The sequence below is a fragment of the Anguilla anguilla genome, chromosome 11, assembly GCF_013347855.1.
Source record: "Anguilla anguilla isolate fAngAng1 chromosome 11, fAngAng1.pri, whole genome shotgun sequence".
NCBI lineage: Eukaryota > Metazoa > Chordata > Actinopteri > Anguilliformes > Anguillidae > Anguilla > Anguilla anguilla.
This window is the reverse complement of record NC_049211.1, coordinates 16,121,524-16,142,818: the sequence shown is the minus strand read 5'-3', so window position 1 is coordinate 16,142,818 and position 21,295 is coordinate 16,121,524. Positions and strand designations below refer to the sequence as shown.

General features: G+C 43.9%; 1 protein-coding gene across 4 annotated transcripts in view; it reads right to left on the bottom strand.

The window, feature by feature from the left end:
* Positions 1-21,295, bottom strand: part of cacna2d2a (calcium channel, voltage-dependent, alpha 2/delta subunit 2a) — a 232,309-nt gene that overhangs the window by 69,534 nt on the left and 141,480 nt on the right. For 3 of the 4 annotated variants that reach the window (XM_035383011.1, XM_035383010.1, XM_035383012.1), the window contains exons 5-6: positions 13,755-13,799; positions 856-1,000 (exon numbers count right to left, since the gene is read on the bottom strand). In XM_035383011.1, the coding sequence (XP_035238902.1) occupies positions 856-1,000; positions 13,755-13,799 (190 nt within the window). The remainder of the gene's footprint in view (positions 1-855; positions 1,001-13,754; positions 13,800-21,295) is intronic. The other variant, XM_035383013.1, reaches the window with a different exon arrangement.

Here is a 21,295-nt window from a genome sequence, read left to right as displayed (position 1 = left end):
ACTGTGCTTTGGGAATAGATTCAATCTCAATAAATGGCCACCTTCCCAGACAGACAAATAAAACCAGGACACCACCACAGACTCATTTAGCTGCTAAAAAGAAGAAAAAAATAATAATAAAAAGAAACATTTTGCACTTATATTATTACAGTTTCCCCCTATTCTTCTCTCTCCTCTCGCAGCGCCCTCACGTATCTCCCGCCTCAAATCTTCCACCTTGCTCAACGAGTCTCTCACTTTCCCAACATTCCCTCAATTTCTCCTCTGCCACCACTCAGTCTCTCTCTCTGTGCAGCCCCATTGACCACGGCCAAAACACCCACCCATCAACCCGCAGATGTCAGTAGAGAGGGATCTCAATGGGCTACTTTGGTTGTCTTCCGCCAGAAGCAACCAGCAACTGGCCCAGCATAAATCCTTGGGTGTGGGCCAATGGACATTGAGCTAATCCAGAGTTAGGGGCCCACTTTACACTGAATGGACATTTGCCGGAGGACAATGGTGTGAATGTGACGGTGGCTTTGCTTTAGTCTCAGAGACACCACAGACTCCAAACGTCACCTTTGAAAGTGGTAGACATTGCTTTCATTGTCACCCATTTTCTGGTTATCGACAACATTGCATTAGAATTACAGCAGGGATTATGGTGCCTTGCATGCTTGAATGATACCAACCTAATCTATATGTTCATAGACACCATTGTCTACTATTTGCACAGTCAAGGAATGAACTAGAATACAAAATTTATGTGAGAAGTACTGATGTCACCACACCCTTTTTTTCTGTTGCAAATATATACAAAAAAAGCTGAATGAAGTGCAGAGAAAGCTGGTGAAGAATCTGTGTTCTACTCACATCCTTTGTAGATGTCCGTAGGGATTTGCACAGCTGTGTTGGAATAGTTGACTTTGTTCTTGAAGTTTGGATCATCAACAAACTCTAGTTTTAGAGAACTGCGTTCCTCAGTGAAGCCATCTTCTCCATCACCATCTGACTCTGACTGAAAGGACACACAAACACACACACCGCCATTTTCATTTCCTATTTTTTTTTCTTTTTATTTTTTTACAATTGATTGTGAGTGGGTGTCTGGCATGTTGCTGGGAGGAACTAATACAGCAGGGAGCCAAGGAACCCTGGCCATTTTGAAGCCACCTAAGCCAGCCCTGGCAGGCCGAAGCCATTCGGGTTCCACCACTGCAGACTCATCACAGGCTTCCGGTGGCAGCTGGGGCTGGAAACTGAAATGTCACGGCCACAGAGCGAAGCCTGTGCTTCTGCTGACTGCCTTTTACGGCCACTCAGGGGCCCTTTTTTATTTACTAATTTATTTAGTGGACGGTGAACAATTAAATGTATTCATAGTCATCATGCAATGCATTGTGCCCAAGCCAACTGTATGCCTCTCATTGGTGGTTCCACGAAGCAATGTACATACATTTATAATAAGTAATATAAATAGGCAAATCAATACAACATGGGTCGAACACAGATTCCAGGAGCAGACCAGGAGCAGTAAGGCAAAATGTTGTTTAAGCAGCCATCATTTTCAGAACAATTGTATACCTGTGAGTAATAATATCTCATACCAGCTATTATTGCATTCTATTCCACTTTCTTCAAAAAAAACATGACAGCTCCCTGCTTCTGAAAATGACAGCGGTAATACAAGTAGTTTCCTTTGCTTGAATAGATAAAAACTCAACAGAAGAGCACACCATGTCATTACCTGGAAGAGGTGACAGGACTATGTATATAATTATTTGTTTCTTTTTTCAGTAAAAGGAAAAAAGCCTGCGTTCAAAAATTCAACATTACAGGAATAATAAAAATATGCTAATGAAAACATGCACAGTACAAAGGTTATTACAGCCCTTTTCTTATCAGATTGGCTTTTTGAACCCCATAAAAACTAAAATACACAACGAAAGGACCAGCCAGAAAATAAAAAGCATTAGAGACAAAGAGACCTTATGATTGGGAAGGGGGCAAGATATCAGCATTTTAACGGCTTCTCATTGAAAGAGCGTGCCCTTACTCTGACCCTCCTCTGAGCAGCCACTCACAGACGGTACATTGTGGCATAGCCAGCAGAGCACTGACCACACGCTCTTACTAGCTGCAATGTCAGAGGTTCGAATCCGGCCGTTTGTCCTTTGCTGGATGTCTCTCCCTCTCTCTTGCTCCCCATTCTTCCTGTCTATTACACTGTTCAGTCTAATAAAGCTGAAAAAGCCATAAAACTGCTGTCTGAGTGACAACCATGAGAGAGAGAGCCCCTTGCCTGCTCCAATCTCTCTCCACCCCACTTCATGTCTACTGTTGCTTTTTCGTTTTATTTATTTATTTATTTATTTATTTCACCACTTTCTTACCTACTTACTTTATTTTAGACCTCTCGGTGCAGGAAGGTAAACACACACTAATGCCTATCCACGTCTAACATAATGTCCTGAAATCATCTTCGATTTCAGCTCCACCAAATCAGCTAGATCTCTCAGCCTCAAACGGCCCAGTTACACCACAGCCTCCCCCCTTCTGAACAAAACTGCTTTACTCTGATTGGGTTTGTGGACTCCATTCAATTTTGAATGTTTAGAAAATTTCTTATCTCCAGCAGCACAGTGCCCAGGAACAATCCAGCAGCCCCAGAGGACCTCCTTCTCAGGAACCCCCCCACCCCCATCACTAACCAACCCCCTGCCCAGCACTTCACCATAAAACAGCAACAGCATTTATGGAGAAACACTTAAGTCCTTTTGAGGTTATTGGAAAAAACAATAGCAATTATACACAAACAAACAAACACACACACGCACACACACACACACACACACACACATTTGTGTGCGCGCACACATAATAAATCACCACTCGCCTTTCTCCTGACAAGTGCTGTCTACACATAGGTCTCTGTTTAGCATCCATCCTGTTTTCGCCTTGTCCACCGAAACAGCAGGTATTAATCGAGGGACAAAATTCTGAAAATCAATTAGCGCCAAAAAGATGGCTATCGCAAAACACATAAAAGGCCCGTGCAGATTAGCACTCTGTCAATAGTGAATGGCAAACAATACTTAATTATAGAGACAGTGTCCTCATTCCCCTCCCAAAAAACAGAGCCCCCTGGGTGAGCATCAGTCAGCCTTTCTCTACGGAGCTGGGTAGCGGCTGGACTGGAAAAGTGGGCTGGAAAGACAGTGATGTGGGAGGGGAGGGGGTTTCGGGAGACAGGACTTCCTGATGGCCAGAGAGACCCTCATTACGCCCAGCGAGACGCAGGAAGAATCTCTAAAAGGCAGTCATTTAACGAACACAGAGAGAACACCATATGTTCAGCCCAGCAAGCCCAAATGGCACCAAGGCTTGGGTACGAGTAGACTTAATCTCCAACTATTAATATCTGACATGTTGGACCGGTCGCAGTAACGGCTTTCGACACCATGTAAAACGGTAAGTACTTTCATAGTGGCTTAAATTGAAACATGAATTATGTCCACTATTTAAATACAAAAAAGTGAATTGTAATGGTTGTTTGTCTACACTGCAACTAGGGGTCATTTTGACAATTGTGAATTTGAGGGTGCTGCACAATTTTTAATTGTGAACCAGTGCAGCTTGGATAGCTGGCTAAAAGAAGGACCTACAGATTCTCCCTTTACAATGCCAGGAGAATCTGGCCCTTCCTCTCCAAAGAGACTACACAGACAACTTTCAATCAATCATCTGTTCAACTGTTACACATTGCTGGTCAGTTAACTGGTCTGTTCCATCATGTCACTGCAACTTGTGCAGAATGTTTCTTCCTGCCTGGTCTTCAACCTGCTAAAATCCACACATGCCACAACACTTTTGAACACTCGTCACTGGCTTCTCACATTACATTCAAATCCCACGCTGGCATTCTGAGCTGCAAAATGGCACTGCCCCTTAATGATCACACCATACACTCCCACCAGACCTCTCCATTCAGCATCCTTCCACCAGCTGGCTGTCCCATCACTTCTGGTAGCCACACCTCACGCCCTATCCGCACACATTCCCCAATGCTTAAACAGCCCTCCCCAATCAGTCAGAAAGGAGAATTCACTGGCTGTCTTGTGGAAATGACACAAAACTCACAATTTCAAATTGCACCTCAATGTTTATAATTTAACTAAGCGTTTATATTTTTAAAAGACTGACTTACCCTTCTGTCCCTTAATCTCACTGTGAAGTCTGTAAGGCTCAATATTTGAGCTCAGCACTCGGCTAAGGTCTATGTAAAACAAGATACTATTGAGAAGTGTGTTCATAATTGCTGTTCTGTCCATTGTATCAGCCATTTAGATTAGGTTATGTGCTGTGCTATAACAGTAGCAGCCACTGAGCTGCAGAGAGAGAGACAGAGAATTAGCTCTATACTGATAATGGTCCAGAACCTGTTTTCCCTCCATTAACAAGCTTGCCGATTCTAATCAGGTTCATCAGTAGATGGCCCTGTTTTACTTAATAGTGTATAAAGTGTGTGCACTAACTCCACATGATCCAAATTGGCTATACTTTATACTTAGCACAATTCTAATTACATTTGTACGAATACTTCATTACTAATTATCTAATGTGAAACAGAATTATGGAATTGCACAGGTTATCTGCCTTATCTTCTTACATTCCTCTTCTTATGTCTTAACCAAAATCCATTCTAAACTTTCCATCTGACCCTAAATCAAATGTCTGCTAACCTTATCCCAACCGATAATCAGACCACCAACCAAGCTTAAATCTTTTATATATTTTCACATACTGTGAAACAGTAGTGACATTGTACTGGGGATTCAGTAACAGTACAGAGTCTACGCATATTCAGTCATAGTGTAATCAAATTAATAGATGTACAGTACATGGGCTATACAATGTGAACAGCAACCTTAATCTAAAGAAAGGTTGGGATACATAAATATTTGCTTTCATTTTTTCATCTAATTATTTGTAATCATTCATCTATTTTTTTGCTTCCCAGTGTGGGTAAATGAAATAACTTCCATGTCGAAGGTAGTTATCCCTTCTACAAAGACACATTCTGACTTCAGAACTTCAAAAATCCACTGTTCTCCTGACAAAACACTGGGGAGAAGCAGAAAACACACATTCAGCAGTTACAACTTCAGAGGCCCAGATAGGCTTTGTCTTCGGAGCATCATGTTAATACTCTGAAACAAATACTTTGAAAATCTCCGTATGGCAGTATTCTCGGAAAATGGATACCAGGTGAGGGAAACTAATGATTTTGGCTTTGCTTCATTTTTGATTGATTGGGCTATGCTGAAATGTCACACAGCTTCTATCTCTCGTTGTCAATTGGGGACGGGAGTCCTTGCTCTGGGTAATAATGTTCTCATCAGACTCATCAGAGAGCTCAGCCTGTCTTTTCTCTGTCAACACTTGTTAGTGTGAATCTTAACCTTGTCACACCACCACCGAAACGGATTCAGTTCAGCTGATGTTGTGTACATTTCAACGTTTCAAATTTGGCAAAATCCCTGCGATGGATTGGCGGCCTGTCCAGGGTTTATTCCTGCCTCTCGCCCAATGCACGCTGGGATAGGCTCCAGAGCCCCCCGCAACCCTGCCCAGGATAAGCAAATAATGGGTGGATGGATGGAAATGAGGTGAAAACATGATTGAAATGAGGTGAAATGACATACAAAGAGGCATGGGAAAGGACCATGAATTATTTCATGTTAAAAGCGCAGGAATACTCAGTCAGGAGATACCTTTGATTGAATTGGGGGGGGGGGGGGCAGAAGCAAACATGTGGACAGAAGCTTCTTCTGTTTATCATCTTTGTACATAAACTGGAAAACTCAGTCAAAATATAATTTAATGTCCTGGAGCTATAAACACTTCATAATCAATATGTGGCCTGGCCAAATAACCCTATCATACCCATGTACACTCTAGGCTACTCTAGATAAACCCTAAAATAAAATGTTACTACCCCCTTTCCCCCCTGACTGTAAAGTTGTGCGAGGAGGGTTCTGGGTTGTGTCTGCTGCTGAGTACAGTGATTTTTGTCAGATGCCGTGGCTCCTCACGTAAAAAATCTGAAAGGTGTTAAATGTCAAACGAGGATGAAGGGCATTCAGAATTTAATCTTTCTCCATTAATGTGACATTTTGGATTCAATCTTGATAAGCTATCAACAGTAGAGAAACCTTGCCTTTTCTAGGGCCAGTAATTTAAAAAATAAAATGGATCTAGATCTAAACAGTACCTTTGGTTTCTTTATTTATTTATTTATTTTCCTCCTCAGGGAATTCACACCACATGCACACCCTCACATAATGTACTACTACAAATCCGTGGTTACACACTATACCTTTACACTTTTACATTCTACCTTTTTCAATATAAATTCTTTGCACGTTTTCCTGTCTACGAATATCTACAAAATGCATGCATATTAAACATATACACACAGCCTCAAAAAACAGCACACAAGCACATTACTTTACATAACTGTTGCAAACACATTACAATATTAGTTATATACCTGAAATTCTTCATATTGTATTAATTATAATGCAGGTGTGCTAAAGTATACAATAGTATATTTTACGAATACTTCAGCATACTATTATTTAAGAATTAATAAAGACAAGCATGGTATATTTTAAGAATACTACAAAATATTGTTTCCTATAGACATGCATGCAAGTAGATGTGCACACACACGCACCTGCATGTAGGCGCTGGACACACACATACACACACACACACAAACACATGCATGCGCTCACGCACACACACAATGACTGCGAAAGAACATATTGGGGGCAGAAAAAAGCAGAACCAATCGGCCCGAATATGTTTAGCAAAAAATTGATTCAATCTATACTCCTGGTGCCATGCATTGATTTATGGCCTTGTTTTAATTGTCTATTAAAATGCAATTACAAGCTGTTGTCGGAACGAACAAAAAAAGCAAGTTTGCTGGATGCCCCTCTTGCATGTCAATATGAAGACTGAGAGTGACGTGTCCCATGTTTCATGAAGACAGAGGGATAGGAGGAAAAGATTAGCATAAACAAATGCAAACTTATGCACTTATACAGATGCACAAAAAAAGCAGGGTGCACAGTGATTGTTGTAAACCAAAGTGCTTCACTGTCTCTTGTTAACACCAAATAACGCAGGGGTATCTTACATAGGCTGATAAACAGCCTGCAGATCCATGCAAATCAGATGGTTACTATTTCATCATGGAAACCATGGTGTATTCGTATCCATGATTGCCTCAATCATCACAGCCTCCCATAATTGTGACTACCCCTAATATCTCATCACAACCAAATCATCGTGGCCTCACATCCTCATTGGCCATGTCCTGTAATGACAGCTCTGTGCCGTCCTTCTGCAATCACTCCTCTCCGTTCTACGCCCAGGATAGGCCAGTGGAGTGCATGCGAGGCATTCCGATGCACTGAGAGGTCCCAATAAGCCACCCAAAGCCCTGACACTCATTCCTCGGTTATCAGCCCGCTCACAAGTGCCCTGTCAATAGGCAGACGCTTAGCCCTTCACTTCCACAATCCTCCTCTCTGCACACACCACTCAAGCCTCTCCACGGAAGCATTGTTTTTATAATCCTGCCTTCACATTAGAAAATGTACCAATCGGAAGCTCAGAGCCCAGCGAGAGCCGGCAGACTCTTCTGATAGCTAGAGCACACAATGCAGACACTATAGCATCGGTAAAACCTAACCATGGCAACACTGGATGATCGCACGGCTATTATTTCCCTAAGTAACCCCAGAATATCCAGAGACAGGGCACTCTTGTATTAGTTCAAGGCCACAGCGAGCCTTTAAAGCTGGAGGATGCAGGGACCAGCAAAACCCTGTTAGCTAATACACTATTACTAATGCCTTGGAGCAGAAAGCATTGTGGGAAGTTAAAATAGCAAACACTCTCCAGTTCACTGGATGATGGGTTTTGATGCTGGTGACCTCTGTGCCCCTATGCAGCATGACAGAGAGAGGATGTCTGTCAGAACCTGCGCTTCAATTACATCACCCAAAAAAAAAAAAAAAAAAAACATGGAGGGGGGAGGCGCAGGGTTGCTTGATTACATATCAGAGCAGGGCGATGTTGATGCTGAACCCCCTGTCACTTTGCATCTGGATTCTTACAAGCACTTCTTAATCTCTTCATCCTTAATGAGGTGCTGATGGGGCCTGATGCCAGTCTGTTCTATTACAATTAGAATACATTAAAAACAGGGAAGTGCTGCTAAGACAGCAGAGTCTATTCAGGCCATAGACCCTCAAACCCCACTCCGGGTTTTTTTATTACAGGAAACTTTCCCAGTACACGTTACATTGAGTGAATGTGCTTGGAAATGGACATTACGTTATATGTAGTACAATAAAAAAAATTCCAATTAGAGACTACAGTCATTTGCTAAATGTAACTTCTACTACTAATCATGGAACAACAGTCAATGTAATTGTACTTGGAGTTGACCCCAATATGGCTGCAATCTGGAGTCGGCTGCTTTTATTTGTTTATTTCTTTGCTTCTTTGTGTTTTTTTCCCTTGGCTGTCATTCTAGCACAGATTTTTTTATTTATTTATTTTTTTTGCAAGAGCCCAATCATAATTAACCAAGGCAGTGTCTAATTAGGTGCTAAATAAATCCGCACAGGAAAGACTGATTGGTTAATTTTCTTCAGCCATTTACCACCTGTTTTGCTCGATTCATTACCCAATTTGTTAATTTTATCTCCCCAGTTTTCAAGGTTTAATTAAAGGTTGAAGAGGCCAAAAATGACACTTTGAAGACTCTTTCAGTCCCACCTTTCTCTTTCCCCTGTTTGCTCTGCTCTCATAATCATTGCTCACATTGAGCTCTTCCCCGTGGGGCCGTGTGGCTGCGACTCTGCCTTAGAGTCTACTCTGTGTTTGTGTGTATGAGGGGGCAGGAAAGAGAGACCTCATTCAGATGTGTGTGTGAGAAGTGTGGTAGAACAGCACATGAGAGGCACATGATGACACATAGCAGATTCAAACAAACAATTAAAAGGTGTCAAAAAACGCAGGTACTGTATAATGGAAAAAGGCAGCTTCTCATCAGTGTGTATGTGTGCGCGCGCGTGTGTGCATGTGTGTGTGTGTGTGCGCGCGTGCGTGTGTGTGACGCGTGTGTGTGTTCGTGTGTGTGTGTGCATGCATGCGTGTGTGCGTGCATCCATGTGTGTGTGCACATGTGTGTGTCTGTGCATGTGCGCGCGTGTGTGTGTGCATGCGTTCGTGTGTGTGCACGCGTGCGTGCATGTGTGTGTGGTGTGTGTGCGTGTGTGCGTGCATGTGTGCACGGGCGTATGTGTATGTGCATGTGTTCGTGTGTGTGTGTGCATGTGTGTGTGTTCGAGCGTGCGTGCGCGTGTTTGTGTGCATATGAGTGTGCGTGTGTGTGTACACGCGTGTGTGTGCATGCATGTGTGTGTGGTGTGCATGCGTGTGTGTGCGTGCATGTGTGTGTGTGTGTGTGGGTGTGTGTGTGCGCGCGTGTGTGTGTGTGCTGAGAAGCACAGATGCAGGCGGAAACAGGGACAGATGGGACACAAACCCCAAGAGTCAGCATTTTTATGACCTGACCAATCAAACCTGCTCTGCAGAACAAACCGCTCAGACTGAGTCAGTCCAGGCCATCGGACCCAGCTTACACCACAACACAAAGCGATACAGTCCAGGCTGAAAATACACAGCTTGGACCACAGGAACACGGCCCAGCACACAGATACACAGTCAGGATTTGATCGGTCAAAGCATGGAGGAAGGGGAGCAAACATGTCGAACAAAGCCATTGTTCTAAAACAACCTTGAAAATGTACTTTCTCTGGGTTACTTCACCTCCAGTGACATGCGCTAAGCATTCTTCCAAAAGCCGTCTATAAATGGTCAATGGTAAAAGGTTCTATTTCTTGATGGTTAAATTCTACCTCACTACAAAGCTCCTTCAGTTTCACCTCAAGGTGGCTTCCAACCTCTCCTCTTTTTTCAAACCCTCATTGCTCTTATTCTCTCCACTCTTCCTCCAACACTCACACCTTCCCCTTCAGAGAGAAAAAAAACAAACTTCATCAGCTCCTGAGTAGAATTAAATCTAGATTTAAATCTCTACCACATGTCTACCTGATCAGAGGGAGCGGCAGCCTTCCTTCATGACAGTACTTAGATTGTCACGGCAACTTTCCTTCAACTAATATGGCAGGTCATGCCCCCCACCCATTGGCAGAGAGACCCACCCATCACCCATGAACCCCACATCAGTTTATTTATTTTTATATGCATTATAAATAACAGGCTGCTGCACGGTCATATCCACTCTATGGCCTTGCAGCCAGATCCCCCTGTCAGCATTCAGGAGCACTCCAGCCCCGATTCACGCCAATGGACTGAATAATCCGAATGATCTGCAGGCAGGTTGAGTCTGATAGACAGGGGGTGGGGGGGGCAGAGGGAGGGCAAAGGAGGACAGACCAAGAAAAGTAAAGAATTTGAGGCAGCTGCGGTCTTTCATCCTTTCCATTAAAAAATAAATTGACTCTCGTTTATATATATATTTTTCTTTTTTTAAAAACCTGTTAGAAAAGTTTATTTTCAGCAGACAGTAGTTGCCCCATTTTTTCAGTTACTCTGCTCCTCACTCTCTTTTCTCAGAACACATGTTTGCTCTCTTTCCCTTCTGCCCTGTCTTCCCTCAGAGAAAATGGTGTGAGGGGAAACCTGCACTCTGCTGGCCTTCCCCACCGTTAGGCCATGTAGTATTTCCCTCTTCACAGTGAGGACAGGCCACAGAACAGGCTAGTTCCCTCTGTCTCCCTGCAGCAACTTACACCACATTACAGCAAAGGGCCATTCCCTCAGAGCACTACTACATTCTTCTAAAACACCACACTGCCTGCCGCTATGTTAAAAGTTGTACAAGTCACTAAATGCCTGTAATATCATTTAATGTAATGCTGCCCTGCTCTGTCCACACTTGGACCATTGAGCATTCTACTGCACAGTGCTATACTACCACACTTCTACAGCACGATGCTATACAAAGCAATGTACCCTCTACCTGTGTTTCCGCTAGATCCAGACAAATATATACCTTCTACAAGACTGCACAGTTCCCTCTAAACCTCATTTTACTACTGCAAACTGAAGAGCATAAAGCTACCCCCTCACTGTCTCCTAGGCTAATATACCTTCAACAGCACTCTGCCCCTTCGCTTCTAGGCTAATACATTTTCCATGGAACAGATTGTTCCTTCCCTCTGCATCCTCAGTTCTAATTCACCTTATAGAGCCCAATGTGGTTCTAAATACCCCCATCTGAGTTAATGCACCTTTCACAGCAGAAAGCTTGCATGATAAAGGCCAACGTGTGCTCCAGTTTCTTATTCTTCTGTGCCGTGAGAATAATTCCCATCGCATAGGCCTGTCATTAAGGCAAGAAAGAGGGCACTGTACCATCACTGTGGACGTGACAGATAACAATTATTTCCTAGGACAGAGGGATACAGAATAAAAGAGAGCGGCTGTCTTGGGCCAATAATGACTGTACCACAAGGTTCCTGGAAATCAGGGCGTGGTGTCCATCTTGCTACAAGCACCAGAGAAAATGCTGATAGGAAGCACAGGTTAGGGTTCTCAGTGAAAAACAATCGACCATGCAACCAGATGAGCCAAAATGAAACATCTGACAGCTCAAAGTGAACAAATGTGTGTGTCCTGTGGCCTGTTCAACAAAACATCAACTGTGTAAGATTCTGAGTATTCTGTATGAGAATGTTAAAGACACAAGTGTCCCTCGGGCAATTCAATCTTTGGGAAAGTGGAGAGTGATGGCCTATGGGTAATTTTCAGCAAAGCTACAGAAGAGAGGAGACACGGAACTATCGCCGGAGGTTTTGTCAGGCATTTGTCAGAAGTTGCACATTAATTCCCCAGCCTCATCGACAAATCACCATTAATTATTTCAGCAGATCCTTAGGACACTGTCAGATCCTCGCCATTCTGAGCATATCACCATCATGGCTTCATTAAATGATCAAACCACAGAGGACAGGTCAGCCGGGCCGGCGCTCGGAGCTGGAACAAGGCTTGGGGCTGGTGAGTAAAACGAGCGCGCGGCTGCCGAACAGGCGGGGAGGATGGGTGGTGAGGACTTTCCACAAATCTGAGTACCAATGTGACGACAGGGGTCCGTTTAAGTGACGGGACTGGCTGCTAACAGTTCCTCTCCCCAAACCTCTCTGTCTGTTTTCATAACGAGCGGATTCCTGTGAGTCAAAGGACAGGTGCAAACAGGTCCTTAGTTCCCTTCCTTTCTCTTTTTCAGGACTGACGGCTCAGAACACTTCAGATAATCAAGGCATGGCTCGAATACTTCAGCTTTATCCCTCCATCCCCTTTACTGTCAGCAAAATATCATTTGACACTGAATGTTTTTACATATTTTTCTGGAATTTTGCTTTTACAGTTGAACACTGAGACCGAAAAGAATTTGGCTATATTGCATTATAACCCATATGTAGCATATGCCTCTACACCAGTGGGTTTATAATGTTTTTATAAATAAAGTTTATAAGGCTACAAAAATGAACCTAAAGCTCTGAACTCAGTGCCCCCAGTGGCTTATCTACTTGGCACATGTATTACAATTATGTATATAAGTATTACAACTCCAGCCTGGTTGCCCCTTGTTTAAACCAGCAAGAAGGGCAGGGGAAAAGGGTGGGCTAGCACAGAGATGTGCTTTAGCAATCAACATCCAAAGCTGTTCTACTGATTTGGAAATTGGTGCCATCCGTGAAATGGCACTGACCAATGGCAGGGCTTGAAGGGGTGGAGTTCAGTGCTGTGCCCACGGCCATCAGGATGAACCCCGGGTCACAGAGGTGAGCGGGAGCCCAGGCCTCCATGGCCGCCACGTTAACGATGACTGATCTCTACCAATTAGGGGTCTTGGCAGGTTCTTAACTATTTGCCATTAATCACATCCGAATACCTCGCTTTTGATTTATGCTTTCGCCCTGCTCCCCCCTCCTTCTCCTTCTTTCTTCTCCTTTCCATTCACACCTTCATTCCTACCTTTGTGCTTTGGTAGTTTGGGAATTTCACATTTCCCCTAGCAGCCAATAAATCAGTTCCTTGACATGCGCTGTTCTTGTGACATTGAGAAGAAAAAATAAGGGGAGGTGGGCAGTGGGGTGGATGGGTAGTGGAAGCGGGGACTGTCAGCATGCTTTACAGATCCTCAAGGATATGACAACAAAATGACTCAAAACATTTCAGCACATGCCTCGTAGATGGAATGGCACGAGAACAAAACGTGTCATGGACAGTGAACATAGAGCCGGAATAAGATCTAGCAAGCTCAGCTCTATAGTGTAGTGTATTGGACCTAGGCATTATTAGTTGCCAGGTCCCGGCACTTAAAAAGCACTAAGACAAATGGGAAACTTAATCTGTGCTGCCGCATAATTTCATTTTATTGAAAAGAAGGCACAGAATGTTAGCGTGAGGAAGCCGGGGAGGAGAGCTGCAATGGAAGCACTTTAAACATGCACTGCAACCAAACCTCTCTTCTGCAGAAAAAGTCAAAGTGCCATGGTCAATTTTCACCAGTTCAGAGAGATAAGTGGAAGATGGGCTGGTGCATTCAGGGGGAGGGGGTGGAGGACAAATCAATAACACAAATAAACAATACTTACGGAGTCTGAGTCTGCCTTGGAATCATAGTACTCAATATCACTCGCCTGCAAAAAAAGAAAAAACAACAAAAAAAAAACAAACAAACAAAAAAAAACAAGCAAATGTTTGCATTTTGTTTATTTTACATAGGTATGATGCAGTAAAAAAAAAAAAACTGTTAGAACACCGCAGCCACATTAGCAAACTTGAAAATATCCAGATCAGGCAGTGCTTCAAAAATAAGACTGCTCACATTTAGAAAACTGTAGACATATTCCTCATGTACACACACACACACACAAACACACATACACACAAACACAACACACACATGCACGATGCATGTATACACAATGATTTTCATCAGTATAACCTGAGTTCTGTCTTGTATTAATGCTTATATCTTATCCAGTATACAAGTAGCAAATATTGGTTCTTTAAGGGGCTCGGTGGCAGAGGTGTAAGACTTGCAGAGACGCAGTGGTTACAGAGCCATCAGCACCACAGACAATACAATAATCACCCTTCGGCTGACCTTGTTACAAGACCCCCTGCATGGTTCATCTCATCTCATTGCATTGCTGCAAAGCACTGTTTACAACAGCGGACAGCAAAAACTGTCTGCAATATACTACATATGGTGCCCAAACGAGAAGAAGAGATACCGATTGATGTTTGCCTTAAAAAAGTCTAGATTGAGAGAGAAAGAACAAAGCCAAAAAGCCTTTACTGAGCTGACTCCACCTTAATGTACCTTGCTCAACCTCAGTAAGATAGAACCCAATGCACTTCCCACTATATTCCCTGGACTCCACCTAATCTGTTCTCACCCTACTGTAACAGCTCTCACTCAGCACCCAGGTGTTCTAACCTAAATCCACCCAAATTTATTTCACTATCTCACTAATTCCCCACGCTAAACCATAACTCCCCATGCTAAACCATAACTCCCCACACTAAACCATAACTCCCCACACTAAACCATAACTCCCCACACTAAACCATAACTCTGCACACTAAACCTTAACTCCCCACACTAAACCTTAACTCCCCACACTAAACCATAACTCCCCACACTAAACCATAACTCCCCACACTAAACCATAACTCCCCACGCTAAACCATAACTCCCCACACTAAACCATAACTCTGCACACTAAACCATAACTCCCCACACTAAACCATAACTCCCCACACTAAACCATAACTCCCCACGCTAAACCTTAACTCCCCACACTAAACCATAACTCCCCACACTAAACCATAACTCCGCACACTAAACCATAACTCCCCACACTAAACCTTAACTCCCCACGCTAAACCTTAACTCCCCACACTAAACCTTAACTCCCCACACTAAACCTTAACTCCCCACACTAAACCATAACTCCCCACACTAAACCATAACTCCCCACACTAAACCTTAACTCCCCACACTAAACCATAACTCCCCACACTAAACCTTAACTCCCCACACTAAACCTTAACTCCCCACGCTAAACCTTAACTCCCCATGCTAAACCATAACTCCCCACACTAAACCATAACTCCCCACACTAAACCATAACTCTGCACACTAAACCATAACTCCCCACACTAAACCATAACTCCCCACGCTAAACCATAACTCCCCACACTAAACCATAACTCTGCACACTAAACCTTAACTCCCCACACTAAACCATAACTCCCCACACTAATCCATAACTCCCCACGCTAAACCTTAACTCCCCACACTAAACCATAACTCCCCACACTAAACCATAACTCCCCACACTAAACCATAACTCTGCACACTAAACCATAACTCCCCACACTAAACCATAACTCCCCACGCTAAACCATAACTCCCCACACTAAACCATAACTCCCCACACTAAACCATAACTCTGCACACTAAACCTTAACTCCCCACACTAAACCATAACTCCCCACACTAAACCATAACTCCCCACGCTAAACCTTAACTCCCCACACTAAACCATAACTCCCCACACTAAAGCATAACTCCCCACACTAAACCATAACTCCCCACACTAAACCTTAACTCCGCACACTAAACCTTAACTCGCCCCACTGCACCCTAACCAACTGCAGTACCTCCTGAGAAACATAGATAAAGGACCAGCACATTTCTCCCTCTCATCTGCAGCGCTGCAGCAATCTTCACAAAATCACCGCTGACACAGATAAATAAATAAATAGGCAAGTAAATAAAAGGAGCCAAATGGAAGGAAATAATCCTACTGGGGTTAATAAAACTGCCCAGGGTTATTTTCATTTTTTACTTGACTGGTTTATGCGGCTTTCATGAAGGCAGATGGAGTTTATTCTGTTAAAGAAGGCATTAATGACAGAGCTGTGCACAGCGCACCAGCTATTAGTCCTAACAGCGGCCTCAGCCACCAGGAAGAACCTGAAACTAACAGCAGCACAGAACATTAGTGGCAAAATCATCTTGAAAAGCTTATTAGGGTGGAGGAAGCATGTGAGCAAGACAGCAAAACCTTCAAACTTATAGATGCTTTTCATCTCCCTTGACAACATAAACCTAGATGTACATTTTATGGTAATATCACTGTACTGTCTTGCCTTGCCAGAAATATGTAGCAATATTTTCTGGTTTGCATCTCATGCCAATAGGACATTTTGAATTTAAACTAAATTGAACTGAATGAGAAGGAAAAGGGAAACAGACAAACACACAGGAAAACAGAGGGATTACAGAGACAAAACGCAAGGAACTTTGGGCACGGTGAGGAGTTGAAGAAACAGGGTGAGAGAGGGGGAGAGTATGTGTGAGTCAGGGGGAAGAAGGGATGGAGGGAGGGGGGTGGGGAAATCAGCAAAGTAGAAATGGTTATTCAGAGTCGGGTCTCAGTGCCAACAGTGAAAGGGGGCAGTAGGCGATCACACAGGCAGTGGGGATGATAACATTGTGGAGCGTCTATCTGAGTTGGTCCCTGAGACAGAGTGGAAAGGGAGCGCGACGTGCCGCCTGAGAAACGCGCTCCATCCCACCGCCGGGCTCGCCCGTGTCTCGCCTCCCAGATTCACAGTAAGCCTCCTATCTGTCAAACCTCATGCAATAGCTTTCGATTGGACACGCTACACTGTGGCAGGAGTGGAAATACCTTTTCTATTAAAAGGAATCTGGGAGAGCCTCCAGTGGCATCAATGTAGTGCAAATACTCATGAAAGAGGATCCAAGATTAAATATTGGAACCACAGAGCCATCGCCATGGCTCAGAATATTAAGAAATTCCAAAAATAGAATCAACAATACAAACAACATGCACATCGCCTTGAGTGACTGCTAGGCAGGTTGGTCCCACTCTGAATTGAATGGATTCGTTTTCCTGGGGAATTACTTGTGAATACAGCAGGTATAACATCATGCTCTAAAATTAAACATAAATGCATAAGCTAAGGCACAAAAGCCTATCTGTACTGAATTACAATACAAACCCCCTATATCTGTGACATGCGCAGATGTGGAGTCACGTACTGATTGGGTGCATTCCTGATGAAGAAGGACAGGATTTGAGATGGCTCGGATGACATTTGTCCAGCAGTATTTCAGCCCTCATTTAGAATTCACGGGGAACTCGTTGCAGACAGACTTACAGCGATGACAGTCATCTGCAGCTGCTGCTCTCCACTGAGCGTCCACAGTAAGTGTGTTTGCACGTCTAAGGTATCTAACATGGCTCTTCGGTGGGCGCTGTAGTTAGTCCAGCAAAGTGTCCGCCTAGCAGAGCCAGCTCCCAGGTGGAGTAAGGCAGAAATGTTCAGCATAATTACATTATGAAATGCCCTTATCTATGGTGACTCGCAAAGATTACAGTTTAATATTTTACTGTGGGGTTTCCTGTGGGCTTAATTCTCCTGCTGCCGAGGCTAGACATCGGGTAAAACATATATTTGATTATAATTTCATGCTCAGTTAATATAAGTTAATGCTCAAAGCTCATTTAATGCTCAATGAAAATTCAACAGTGACATCTGGTAGTTAAAAAAACAACACTGCAACTAAGGTTACAGACAACTAGAAGCAAGTACTTCTAAGAACAGATCTAGAATCAGTGCTTCATTAAGCCCAAATAGAAGTTGCATGACTGTACCTGATCCTAGAACTCCTATGGGAATCACACATCAGCCTTGTGGGATGATGTTACTCACATTAATTAGGAAACTGGAAATTTCCTGCGGTACATTTTCAAGAGAAGAGGATGTCTGGTCTGTGCCAATGGGTAAGCTATTGAAATATTCACTACTATCTGGAATGACTAGTGAGCTATGATTTAAATTTATGACATATCAGTCCAACCTGAATTGTATTGATGTAAATTGTTGGCTGGACCATACCTCAAAAATATTTATTATGCTAACTAGCTAGCCAGTCATCACAGCTAGCAAGCCAGCAATCACTAATTAAGGTCAGACTTGATATAACGGCCCAGAGGAAACAGGGTTTACTTGCAGAATTTAAAACAGTAGGCAATAGGCCACTTCTAATTGCATGCATTAGCTAGAGTAGCCTGTGAGTACCAAGCGGTAATGGTCACATTCTTGCTGTTTGTGAATTTCGGACAGTAAACTACAGTTGGCCAGCTACAGTATAGCCAAATTTACAATTAGCCTGTAAACAACCAGAATTCTATAGCGAAGAAAAATACAAGCAAATAGGTGTATGGACATTGATGAAAGGGAAGTATGGTCAGGACCCACTCAGACTATTTTCCTGCAAGATACCCTTCGCTCTATTTGCGTGCAATCAAAATGTCCTGGAAGATGCACTCCATGCACGAAGGAAGTGAAAGGTTTCAAGCATACAATCTTCTAGTCATAGTTGCTCAAAGCACTATGCCACACTGCTGTCCATAGCAGGTACACATACGGAGCTGCAAGAACAAGATGCAAAAATGCACATTTTTCTTCTCATACTCCAGAAATAAGAGTCAAATCCTGAATCGGGAAAGTGGGTGAAAATGAAAAGAGCTGAAGAGTCTTCACACACAGACATCTCCCCCTCCCCTCTCCGTCCCGCCTCTCGACAGCACGGGTAATGGACAGACCCGCCCTGTTATCTTGGGCACAGCAGTGGGCCAGCAGTGACGGTGGCGCCGGCCCGGCTTGCCGCTGCCTGGACCCCACATTGTTGTGCGAGGCCCTCTCTGGGACCTGCCTTGTTATTATTCTCCCTCAGACAAGGACGCGCGTCCTCAAGGGCACTGGCGGCGTGAATCGGCCAGGAATGTTTTTTTCTTTTTTTTTTTTCTCTCACTGCGAGGCGGCTTTGGTCATGCTCAGAAAGCAGAGGAGATGGGCTAGATCGCTCCGCGCAGCGGCGTACGCTAGGCGTTCTACAGTCGAAGCAGCACGCGATCCTGGTGAGGGCCAATCACTCAGACCGTGAGCCTCGGTGATGGTCAGGAGTCTGCGGCAGCGCTCACACGGAGACAGCGGCCTTGAAAAAGAGACGTGCAAATGCTTCAGTGCTCTTTTTGCACCGTATTAGACAGCAAGATGCACAGCATTTTCAGGATGACACCCTTCTTCATGTGACACTTCCTGTGGATCCAGAGGAGCCAGTCTATTTCATGAATTCAGTTTCTCCCTATGGCCACACCATGGTCTTCTCATTGAACATTCCCTAATCTAAATATTCCAGAAGCTGGCTTGAGACAACAGCCAGAACTCAGACAGAATAGAAGTCTATCATTCTGGATACAACTACTATACTGTAGTACAACTAATTCTAAAGTCTATAAAATACATAGAAAAGACTTGACAAACTGGTGACATACCTGAACAAAAAATAAAAAATAAAAAAAATACAGTAACAAGCAGAAAAAAACAGGGCTTCAAATGCCTTTTACGTTTGTCTGCATTTTTTTCCCCGGCCAGGGTAACACCTTTGTGTTTTGTGCTTTTTCACTGTCCCATTTTCACAACACCCCTCGTGCTCCTCAGTATTTTCATGAAAAGTTGGGCCACAGGCTATGATTCCATGAGACAGAGGGCGAGAGCAGGGACTGGGGGGAGTGAGGGGGGTGGTGGTGGGGGTGAGTATGGGGGGGGTGGGGGGGTGGGCGGGGGTGGACGCATGGAGCTGAAAATAGCTTCGGCTCTGAAAGGAGACTGTCCCTCCGGCTGTGGATGGTGTTTCATAGGAAATGGCAGGATTGATGGTGCCCGCCTGTAACCCCCCTGCCCAAAGCAACAGGGTGATATATGCCCCTCACATTCTCTCTGTATGCTCAGCCCAGCCACACATTTACTCTTTTTGTCAAGGCACTATAAAAGCTCTCTGACACAAATGTGCAGGGTCTGTGTTGATGGATAGAACAAACCCACATCAAGGTGCAGTTTGTTGCCTGCCCCTCAGAATAAGCTTAACCAAGCACCGCAGGGTGCAGGCGGTATTTGACACCGGAAGGCAGAGTATGCAAATTAGTCAAGGCCTATTCCATCAAATTTGCAAGTGACATCTAAATTGCGCTCTTTTTGTCCATTGGCATCAAAAAAAATAACGTTTACGAGCTTAAAGTGTCATTGAAAGTCTGTGTTTCTTGTGAAAGACAGTGATGCTAAGGAGATGCTTTAGGGAGATGCTTTAAAGGGTGATAATGTGGATAGGAAGGCAGACAGGGCACAGCCCACAGGGCTAATAAATCCCCCGCATGCTATGCCAGGGAGACCCCAGTGAAAGCTACGCTAACAGTTTCTTCATAAATAAAGTCTTCATAAACTCAATTAAGATGAGCAGCGCTGATCTAGGCTGGCAGGTGCCAGAGGCGTGGACCTCCGCGGAGGTCACAGCTTCTTTTTCATCAGGCACACTGAAGGACAGCTTTTCTGCCAGTCCACAGATCCTTTCTTACTGGGAACGACGCCGCCCTTCCCTGCCAGTGTTCTGCATTGCGGGGAGCAACCAGACCTCGAATCCATCTGCAACACCAGGGAGCCAACGGGGGGGCTGTCGTTCCAACGGCACTCACAAAAGTTAAATTACTTCTCTGCTCACCAATTTTCCATAGTAAACGGGCCCAACAGTAGCTCAGCAGGCTGGATCTAAGCATGCACGCTTCAGCGCTTGGCACAAACAAATCACATTTTTACTAACATGAAACTTTGTCACCAACTGTTTCTTGGTCCTTTTGCACGCTAGTCCTTAAATCCTATGTGAAAACTACTTTGACAGATATTTGAATGGTTTAAAATTTTGCGAACATTTCTGGGAACACTATTTGGGCCTTTCGTCTTCACCCTACCTCTTTTTATTAAATGTTTGTGGGGATGGTTTTCATGGCATGTCAGATGTTTGCAGACTGCTCAGGTTTGCTCATAGCAAAGTGTGAAATCATATGTCAGAAATTATGCAACGCTTTCAGTTGAAAGGCCTGTTTCTCTACGGACTGTCAGGCTCCCTCTGACCTTCTCTGCTACAGTGTGGAACGCACCACTGTCTTGATGAGGAAAACTGAGATCAATGGGCTTGGAGTTCAATGCTAATCCCTGTCCTGGAATGCATAAAGCAAGCTTTATGTAACACTGA